Source organism: Carlito syrichta, unplaced genomic scaffold (genome assembly GCF_000164805.1).
Source record: "Carlito syrichta isolate Samal-C Ts95f unplaced genomic scaffold, Tarsius_syrichta-2.0.1 Scaffold298254, whole genome shotgun sequence".
Classification (NCBI taxonomy): Eukaryota; Metazoa; Chordata; class Mammalia; order Primates; family Tarsiidae; genus Carlito; species Carlito syrichta.
This window is the reverse complement of record NW_007242350.1, coordinates 557530-568859: the sequence shown is the minus strand read 5'-3', so window position 1 is coordinate 568859 and position 11330 is coordinate 557530. Positions and strand designations below refer to the sequence as shown.

The window sequence follows — 11330 nt, the reverse complement described above, 5'->3', positions numbered from 1 at the left end:
TGGACAACTCCCAGAGAACATAAAGCCTCTGCACTCTGGCTGAAATCATTTACACATCCATCTATTTCTACTTCTGCCAGTTGGATTCCTATTGCAGCAATTAATGATTCCCCCACCCCAGATATTCAAGGATCCCTTTTACCTGCTGCTGTGGGTGCTACTGCTAGTAGGTTATATTTCAGCCTCTCCAGGTAGATAATCCCACAGAGTCTGTTAATCACCTCACTGGAGGTAGCTGAGAGAAACATCCTTCACACTGGGTGACCTTGAGCCAATGAGTAACTCATGCAGGATACAAAAACCCCACCTCCTCAAAGCTGGACAGATTATGTGATGCAATTTATGCTCCAGTGCTTCTCTGCAGGATCAGGCTGAAGTTAGACACCTGAAATCGAGTCTTTGCTTAACTTTCTTCTCTTCCTTATCCTCTTTACTCAAGCATGTGTAGATTTCTCCTGATCATCTACAGCCTGCCTTAGTCCACTTTGTGCTACTATAACAGATGATCACAGACTGGGTAATGTATAAAGAATATAAATTTATTTTCTCACAGTTCTAGAGACTGGAAAGTCCAATCAAGACACTGGCAAGATTGACATCTGGTAAGAGCCCAGTCTCTGCTTCCAAGGTGGCACCTTGAACGATGCATCCTCCAGAGGGGAGGAACACTGTTTTTCACATGACAGGAGAGGAGAAGAGAGCCGAGAGAGCAGCAAAAGAGGGTTGAACTCATCCTTTTATTATGACATTAATACCCCCCGTGAGGGAAAAGTCCTCACATCCTGATCACCTCATAAAGGTCTCACCTTCTATTACTGTTACAATGGCAATTAAATTTCAGCATGAGTTTAGAGAAAACCAACGTTTAAACCACAGCACTGTCTTTCCTTATTTTAGTCATTGTCTTAGTTGAGGCTCTACTTTGAGAGAAACTAATATAAGAAAATGCCTAAAACCAAAACAGAGAGTATGTGGAACTTTTTCTCCCTGGATTCAGTGGTCATAACCCACTTTATTTTGTGTGTGACTCTAAAATTCTGAATTGTGGGCTGTTCCTTCTAAAATTTGCTACTTGTCTGCTCTATCCAGCTGGAGCTAAAACTAGATATTCATTCCAGCCTGGTAATTTCAGAATCATTGCCTGTCCACCCCTTCATGTCTTGGCCATGCTTTCAGTCTCCATGTTGTTCTCTTGGAGTAGAAGAAAACCTGGTGCTTCTTCAAGGGTGAAGATTCAGGGCCTTAAGATATGTGAACCTACAAGTACTATGGATCTACCAGCAACTGAAGGGGTCATTTTTCATGAAAAGAAGGCTCAGGACCAAAGAGACAAACTCAATAAGTCAACTCCAAAAAAAGGTAAGAAAAACCAAAGCAAAGAGTTTATGATGTGACCAAGAGATGGATCATGGATGATTAGGAGGAGAACTCAAGGCTAAGCTTGGTTTAAGGAAGCACTGACATGTAGTACAAACACCCATGGCCTTGGTTTAAGTAATGACCTTTCACTGAGCCATTTTTTAACCTAACTAAAGGTGGAAGCCCTATTCACCTTCTTGAAGATCAGTTCTGACTCCCAGAATGTGCTTTTGAAAACTATTCCCTACTTACCCATTCTTCTGTCATTAACCTGAAAACCCGTGACCAGTGTCCCCTCACACTAGCTCCTATAGTTAATACCCACATAGGCTACTTTTCCTGAGTTCCTGACCTCTTCCATGCAAATACAGCCATACAAAGACTGAGTTCCTTGTAGTCTTGTGTGCCCCAAACTATTCTAAACCATTCCACTCTATTATAACCAAAAAGTATTCTGGTACCTTGTAACATTATGCGTAACATTTAAATTTAATTTACATTACATTTAATCATTAAAGCTATATATGATTTCTTTTTTTTTTTTTTGAGTTGGAGTCTCACTCTGTCACCCAGACTGGAGTGCAGTGGCCGCTCCCAGTCATCGCAGCCTCGGCCTGCTGGGCTCTGGCGATCCTTCTGCCTCAGCCTTCCAAGTAGCTGGAACTACAGGCGCATGCTATCATGCCCGGCTATTTTTTTTGATTTATTATAGAAATGAGGTCTTGCCAAGTTGCCCAAGCAGGTCTCGAACCCGCGGGCTCAGGCAAGCCACTCACCTCAGCCTCCCAAAGGCGCGGGATTACAGGCTGAGCCACCGAGCACAGCTCAATTTCTTTTCTTAAATTGTATTTTAAAGACATGGGGTACAATTCGGAATTAGGCACATAAGTATGTATGATTTCTAATTATACAAGGATGAGCCCCCAAAATGGTATTATCTGTTGGAGGGCAGGCCCCTTGTAGTGTACTTGGAATTTGTTCTTCTGGATCAAACAGTTAACCAAAGTTTTTATCTGAAAGCTTTGAGAAGGTTGCATCATGATTGGTGGAAGAAGCATCCCAAGTTGTGGCAAGTCTTCCACCATGACAAGCACCTGCCCACACTGTTGAGTGTTCTACAGTTTTTGACCAAAATCAGCATGAGCTCGGGCCCCACCCTTCCTATTCACTCAATCTCACCCCAAGGAACTTCTTTTTGTATTTCCCCAGATGAAAAAAGTCCTCAAAGGGAAACATTTCATCAATGTGAAAGAGGTAAAACAAAAAATGGCAGAAGCACTAAAGCCATCAAAATTCATGAGTTCAAAAACTGTTTGAGCAAAGGAATAAGTGTTTCGATAGGTATTTTACATCAAACGAAGAGTACTTTGAAGGTGACTGAAGTTCAAACATGTAAAAATACACAACTTTTAATAAATAAATTCCTTTTTTGGCAGGGTCCCACTGTATCTGCTTCCATCTTTCCAACTGAATAAAAGTCTCCTAATAGTCCCCTTTAAATCCTAGCATTTTTGCCAGAGTATATCTTTCCTAATTTTTTAAAATGAATACATTGCAATGCATTTATTTAGCAAGGAATTATTGTATACATACTCTGCACTGGGACCTTTTCTACCCACTATTGTAGCTGTATCCCTTTTACTGATATCAATAAGATGTCTTCTCATGGCATTTTACATCATATTGAGCAAAAATGATCAATAAAAAAAGCACATAGTAGCTAAGGTATACAAAGAAAATAAAAGAGGAGGTTGTGATAGGAATAACTACTGTGGGAAAAGGGCTCCTTCTATTAGAGTGGTTAGAGGAGGTTGTCTCAAGAAGTGATACTTTCACTTACAAATGGAGGACAGGAAGGAGGAAGGGTATACCAGCAGGAAGCACCCGCAAGTTCCTGAGGTAGGAAACAGAAATAGACCTGTTAAAGAAACAGACAGAAGGGGAGTGATGAGACAAGTTCTACCAAATGCAACCTCAGAGGAAGGCACAAGCAGGTCAGGATGAGTCACTAGGCATCGAAGAGTCAGCCACGTGTAGAGGAACCAGCTGCATCATTTGCAAGATTCAGCGCAAAATAGAAATGTGAAGCCCCTTTGTTTAGAAAAACTTGGGAAAATGCAATTAAAATCACTAAAATATAGCCCATTTTACTCTCTTTCTCAATCTTACTTTGAACCTGCCTTTTGTTTGTTTGTTTGTTTTGTTTTCTATTTAATATCTTACTCCCTAGAGCACAGGGATACTTGCTAAGCAAGCAGTACACAGGAACTGCCAGTATCATGCCTCATCTCAGAACATAGGGGGCTGCAAGTGCCTAGCTCCTCAACTTCTCACATCGCTGGTCCCCTCAGGGACTGAGATTATATAAATTCTGTTACTCAGAAAAACTGTTAAGGTCAGACATGGTGGCTCACATTTGTAATCCCAGCACTTTGGGAGGCTTTAAGCAAGAGGATCACTTGAGCACAGAAATTTGAGACCAGCCTGGGCAATATAGTAAGACCCTATCTCTAGAAAAAATAAAAGGTAAAAAAAAAAAAAAGGCTGGGCTCAGTGGCTCAGCCTGTCATCCCAGCACTTTGGGAGGCCAAGGCAAATGAATTGCCTGAGCCTGTAGGTTCGGGACCAGCCCGGGCAACTTGGCGAGACCTTGTCTCTACAATAAAAATAAATAAATAAATAAATAATTAGCTGGGCATGGTAGTACACACCTGTAGTTCCAGCTACTTGGAAGGCTGAGATGGATGGTGGCCATAAGTTTGCCACTGAACTCCAGCCTGGGTGACAGAGTGAGACTCCAAATCAAAAAAAAAAAAAAAAAAAAGACTGATCATAATTTTCAATGAAAACATTAGGTTGTAGTAAAGGCAATGTTTTGACTAGGCAAACACAAAATAAAAGTACTTGAAGCATAATTAACAAAGTATAATGAACCTAAAATGATAATATAATATATCCTTCTGCTTCAAGATAACACTGCATCAATCCTAAGTTGAAAGATAGTCAAGAGAGAGCTGATGAACCTCCTCTTGTTCTTTTTTTTTTTCCTTTTTGCCAAATTCCTAGTTAAATTCCAAGATGTCTGTCTAAACCAAAATTTCCTCATTCGACATTTATTGCATACCCCCTCTGTGCCAAGCACATACCTGGATATGTTAACGCCAAAACTTAAATGCAAACCATGGCATAACAAAAATTAATCTTTGTATACAGTACAGTCTTCTTACAATTAAAGTTTCACATTCCCCATGAAACAGGACTTCGAAATCTCCATTTTTTTCATGTCCCAAGCACTGCTTCATCTTGACACTCCAAATCCTAAGACAGAAGTAATAGTATTCCACATTAGCAGATGAGGTTAACACACCCAGAGCTCTTAGGGAATTGTTGGAGTTGTACAGTAGAAGACTGAACCTTCAACTCTGGGTTGTCTCACTGTAAAGACTCAGTACCAATAGGGTGGTCTTCTCATCATCCCCTTCAGTGAATTACCATGTCTCAGATTCTCACGTTCACAAAGTACAGAAGGGAGTAATCAACAATTCAACAATTCTGAAATACCCACTTCCAAATTAAAGTGCCCATCTTGTCTGTATTTAGTTAGTTTTAAAAGAGCTATACTTCAAATTGCTTGAAATGCCTACGAGAAATGTTTAGTGTGATGTTAGTAAACAGCAACACTTGCATGTAGTATTGGCTATAAATATGAACCATAAATGCCTCACTGAATTATGCAAAATCAAGCATGGAATTAGGTTATTCAAAGAGATGTCTGGGACTTAATATTATTTACTACCTTATTTGCAAGGATCAGATCTTCCCCAAACTGTTGTTAACCGTGTGTTTCAAGAGGTCTATAGACAAAGGCATCAAAAGCCTCATGGCATTCCCCAGGATCTACTGATTAACCCAGTAGGATATTAATTATGAACATATCTGCCGTTCTTACTTTTTTGTTCTTTTTCTTAAATAGGAGTGGAGGAATTCAAACCTGTGTGTATGATTAGCTGTAGCCAGCAGAGTATGATGAGCTAGATTTAGATACATTTATGAAGCATCAGATAAAATGAAACAGTTTACTAGAAAACAGATCTTGTACTGGAGATTGGAATGCCAAAAGCAGGAGAAAGTTGTTTTTAAAAAAGCTTAACCTTAAATGAAACAGCATATGAGGTGGGTGAATGTGAAGAATATATAGCTTCATTGTTTCTCAAGAACAAAAAGTATTTATAGTTCCTCCGCTTTGTGACTCATATCTGTGCTGTAAAATATTTGGGGTATTACTCATAATTACAAAAAAGGCATCAAATAGAATAAACTGATGTTAGGGCAAAGGACAAGGTGAATAAATTGGCATTTTACTCGTGACAATTTCATTTATAAGAAGTTGGACAATTTCTCTATTTTCTGGCTGTGTTCTTTCTCTGCAAAAATGCCTATACTGCATATTTAAAATAAGTGATAATTCATGTGACTCAAATCTAAAACTATCAAAACAGGCAAAGTGGAAACATGGCATAAGGAGTGCAAGAAGTGTAGCACACTGTAATAAATCCCCCTTACAGTTATTGAACAGTAAATATGTAAGTTTGTGATTATTATGATGTATTCTTTGAAGAGCAGAGAGATTGCTCAAAGGACATTTTGTTTAAGCATTTTTTTCTCTTTTCAGCTATGACCACAGAAAAGAAACAGACATAACAACAAAACAGAGAAAGTACTGATAATAGGTAAGCCTGGGATGATATAAATCCTCTAATTCAAAAAGGTTTTTTTCTTTTTCTTTTTTTTGCAGGTAAGACTAAGTGATTCTAAGCAACAAGTTATTAGTAAGAAACAATTAATTTTTATCAGCTTTTTGTGGTTCTTTTCAGTAAGCAGCACACTCTATGCTGAAGTTAACCCTTCACATCGATAGTAATTCTTCTTAAAGAAAATGCTGATTAATAGAGTTGTTCCAAATCATTTCAAGAATGGGGGGAAGGGGGACATGTCAAAATGTTTCTAATTTTCTGGGAATACAATTTTAATATTGCTTCTCATGAAAACTATAGAATTATTTTTGCTTTGTTACTTGTTTTTGTCTATAATCACTATTGCATTTGATTAATTCTATTTTTAGTATGTTACCATACAGTTATTCATCCTCCAGAAAGATGATGCTGTTTGGCCAAATTCTTAAACTTCTTATTTATTCTAAAGGACAAGCTTATATTAACCTACTGAAGAAGTTACTCTTTTATGGAATAGTTAGGAATAGTTCATTCAGAAATATTATTAGGTAGCTGTTATGGGCTTAGAATTGTGTTAAGGATGCATATCACATATCTAAATCAAAATACATAAAACAAGTAAAACTGGTTCCCTTCAAGATAGTGAACTATCAACAGATAGTGGCTTTATCTCCCAAGTCAACCCTGAGTATTCCAAGAGATCTGAAGGAGGTGCACTGCCTGCCAATCTATCTAAAAAATGGTTGACCAATTCTGGAGTAATCAAAAGTAAGTGGTTCTGGAATAAGTCTGTATGTGTTGGGAGGTGGGGTTCTCAACCTTGACATTCTTGATATTTGGGAACAGTTAATTCTTCATTGTATGGGGCTACCTTGTGCATTATAGGATATTTAGCAATGTCCCTGTCCTTTATCCACTAAATGCCAGTAGCCCTAGCACCACCCATCCTCTCCTCCACCCCCTTTTTGGAAATAAAAAATGACTTTGATAATCCTCTAGGCAGGGTATTGAGAACTAGGGATGTAGATTATTTCAATGTTTCTATCACTAACCTCATTGTCTCTTCTAAAATCTTTATCAGGACAAACATTCTGCTTTTAATTTATATGGTAAACATTCTGAATTATTAAGGTGATTCATTGCAATGATCAAATTAAGGATATATTCTTTTAATTCAAACCTAATATCCCGACAGCCACCATAAAACTAAGAGAGAAAAGGTATCAAGAGCAAAGACATTTAGCAGATTAAAGGACAATGTCTAAAAAAGATGTTGGGGTAGGCTTCTGGAATATGAAACTGACTGGAAGTATATAGATTTGAAACTTATTAAGTTTTTAAGTGACTTGTTGAAAAATTATCTATCTGCTCCAGACTTAAAACAACTCTTTGGACCCTAACCTTCCAAGAGCAGAAAGTGAGCTAAACACACAAAAAAACAAAAAACATCACCATAGTTAAAAAGGGACCTTTGCTCAAATCCACTTCACATGGGACTACTGAAAACAATGGACAGAGAAATAAAGCATCAATACCTTATTAAGGAAACTCACACCCACTCCCTGCCCACCTTCTCATCCCCTCATGATGGGGGCTTTTATCTTATCTTTGCAATGGGATTTCAGATTCGCCATGAACGAAGGACAGTGGACTGTTTTCAATTCTTCCATTTCCTGATTAAAGTCTTCCATTGTTGTGTTTGGGGTGAAGGTAGATACAATTTGTCTTTCAAGTCATAGGATGCTGGAAAAAATAAATTAGTTGAATCTAATTCAGAGGCTTTTATGAGTTCAGAATTCCTGGACTTTAAGTTGGACTCGGTGCCTGAACAAATTTTAGATTATATCCCTGGGGGAGGGTTTAGTTTATTCTATAAGTGGGATAAAAGAAAAAAGGAGATGTCTTGTAGCTAGAAGGTGGCACTGTGGCAAAAACATTTAGTTATCAAATGTCCACATGATCCTCCATATTTCCCAGCCTCTTTTATAGTTAGATTAGAACTACATGACAAGGTCTTCCCTCCATGACTAGAGCTGTGAACAGAAGTGAAAAGGATCACTTCCAGGTTGAGGCAGTTTAGAGTACAATGACTCCTCTAAAACTCTCTTTTTTCCTTCTAATTACCCCCTTGGGAGCTATATGTGAAATGGCAGAGGAACAAAATGGAATGAATTATGATATCTGGGTCACTGCTTGGAGATGGATCCTTGCTGCCTTTCACCAGCCTTTGTTGTGTTAAGCCACTGAGATGACAGGGTATATTTGTTACTGCAGCATGGACTAGCCTATCCTTTCTGATTCAGTGCTCCAACTAAGAGTTATGCCATCATTACAACCACTGATGGAGCTTGAAAATATGCCACTGTCATAGAGCTTAGCTACAAACAGAGCTGACTGCTAATGAAAATATATCTAGAATTTCATACAGAAATCACTGTGTTGCAAAGACACAAAAAGAATGAACCTGAAATAAAGATTTCAGAAGATTGCTGCAATTGATTTGCTTTCAGAAAAGTGATAAAGTATGTTGCCTCCTGATTCTATATTCATATAGCAGCTGTAAAGTACATTCAGTTATTTCCATGCTATTTTGAAATCACAAGCTCCTCCCATCTCTGAACATGCTGTCACATTTTCTGCAGCTGACCAAGAGCCACCTGGCCCCAGGCAGCCCTTATGTTGCTACTCCTTCTATACTTCAAGAAGTATACTTTAAGCATCATGGTCGTTTCCTGGTTTGATAGTAAACTTTGTTGCCAAATAAAATTTATATTTCTAAATTTTTGAAATCCCTTGCTCCATGCTACCTGTTCTCATAACCCACAAAATACTCAGTCTAATTATGTAATTTTTTTTTAAACTTCAAAGAACAAAATTCCTTTAGCATAATAGTGAATTAGCAAAATAATGCTTAGGCACAATTTAGTTGCAATTATATTTACATATGTTAACATATATATTTACATAGACTCGTGTGTATATATTCATCTATATTACCCCATAGAATTTTTTTTTTTTTCTAATTTGATCTCTGTTCAGAAAAAATATTTGCACATCAATTTTCTCCAGCTGCTTTCAGAATAGCTACCTATGGCTAGTTCACCATCTTTTCAAATTCAACAAGTTCAACGCCCATCTCTCCCTAAAAATCTAATATTCTAGTCATGTGAAGCAGTCATCTTTCTTTCATTCATTCATCTGCAAAACCTAGAATCATCCTTCAACTCTTCTCCTTCCATCCTACAAGCCATAGAATGCAAAGTGTTTTACAGTTTAGTTCATCAGTGACTCTAATCTAAATTCCTGTTCTCCATTACTATTGCCTCTATATGAATCAGCCCCTGATCTCTGGTTGCTTAGACTCTCCTAAGAGTTTCTGAATTTATCTGCCTGTGAACAGTCTTTCCTTAATGCATTCTTCGCAACTCTACCAGATCATATTCTTAATCAGAACACCAATCATGCCATTGTCTTACTTAAAATCTGTTTTCTCCCATTGCTTACAGTACCTAATCCTCTGTCTCTTAAAATCTCGCTTACCATAAACCCATCCCATCTTTCTAATTTCATATTAATCACTACCCTATCTTTATCCTACTCTTTAGAAACTTGGATTGCTCATCATCCTCTGTGCTCTTCCAAACCAGGACTTTTGCTAATACCTTTCCTGTTGTCCGAAACATTATCCCCTTCTTCTCACTGATAGTCACGCACCCTTCAAGATCTATGAGTACAACTTTAGAGAAAGCCTTCCTAATCCTACCAGCTGATACTAGGGCACCATGTATAGCACTAATCAAATTTTTATTTTTGTTTTGGCACTAGTTAAAATTTATTTTTGTGATACTTCTGAATTATTTGAGAGTACTAATTTATAAGTTAGTTGATGAAAAAGACTAATTAGTGTTAAGTAAAAATTAAAGAGATGGAATAAAATTAGTATATGAAAATAGCATGGCCAGTCTCTTCTGTACTATGCAGTAATCATCCCTTGCCAGTGGGGGATTTGTTCTGAGGCCCCAGAGCAGATGTCTGAAACCACAGATAGTGCCAAACCCTATATATAGCATGTTTCTTCCTATACATACATACCTATGATAAAACTTAATATGTAAATTAGGCACAGTAAGAGATTAGCAACTATAATAACAATTATAACAATACACTGCAATGAAAGTTATGTGGATGTGGTCTCTCTCTTTCTCAAAATATCTTACTGTACTCACTTATTTTTGAACCACAGTTGACCACGCAGGTAACTGAAGCTGTGGAAAGCAAAACCGTGGATAAAGGGGGACTACTTTACTAAAGGATTGTTTTGCTTCAACTCTCTCAATTTTCTTTCTTCTCTACTCTGACCACAGATATTTGAAATTTAGGAACACCATGATTTTGAAGGCTTACCACCCTTCCTATTCTTATGCTGACAGCATCACATAAGACAGGCTCTTAAGCAAGTTTTACTTCTGAGTCCTGCTATTTGGGCCCTAAATATCAGTACTCCAATACTTCCCCACTATTGATTGCTCAGTTCCTCTGCCATTATAACAGTGCACTGCATCAACTCAATTCAGCCCCATCAGGAGCTCCACAGAAAATATATCTTCATGAATGTTTCATTAAATTGATCTAAGCAAAATTCCAGGGAGACTCAAATTCCCTTCTTGGTTTCTGCACATACGCCAACTTTTGTAAACATAGCTACATATCATCTGTGTCAATAGAGATATCAAATCAATTCTCAAGGTAGATTATTCACTCCATGGATTTCTCAAGATGAATTCACACCTCCCTTTGCCCATTAGCAGGCCAGAATATAGAACATTAACTTTAAGAAAATAAGTATGTGTTTGAGCATGAGTGTGGAAATATAAGTGACTCTTTGTTTAAGCCTACTTTGACCTGCATTCCAAAGTCTCCCATGAAAGTGAACTGCTCCATTTCCCTACAAACGTGGTTATTGGACTCCATGGTTTCAATATTCTATACTTCTCTTCTTCAGTGATGTGTCTACCAAATCATAAAAATTATCAAATAAAAAGAAATCTGAGCCGGGCTCGGTGGCTCAGCCTGTAATCCCACGCCTTTGGGAGGCTGAGGTGAGTGGATTGTCTGAGCCCGCGGGTTCGAGACCCGCCTGGGCAGTGAGACCTCATCTCTACAATAAATCAAAAAATCAGCCGGGCATGGTAGCGCATACCTGTAATTCCGGCTACTTGGAAGGCTGAGGTGGAAGGA

The 11330-nt window shown here is 38.0% G+C and overlaps 1 protein-coding gene across 1 annotated transcript in view; it reads left to right on the top strand.

Moving 5' to 3' along the window:
* The first annotated feature begins 1268 nt into the window (after positions 1–1268).
* Positions 1269–11330, top strand: part of LOC103256943 (histone H3.3-like) — a 45629-nt gene continuing 35567 nt past the window's right edge. The window contains exon 1 of the mRNA XM_021710728.1: positions 1269–1359. Within this exon, the coding sequence (XP_021566403.1) occupies positions 1269–1359 (91 nt within the window). The remainder of the gene's footprint in view (positions 1360–11330) is intronic.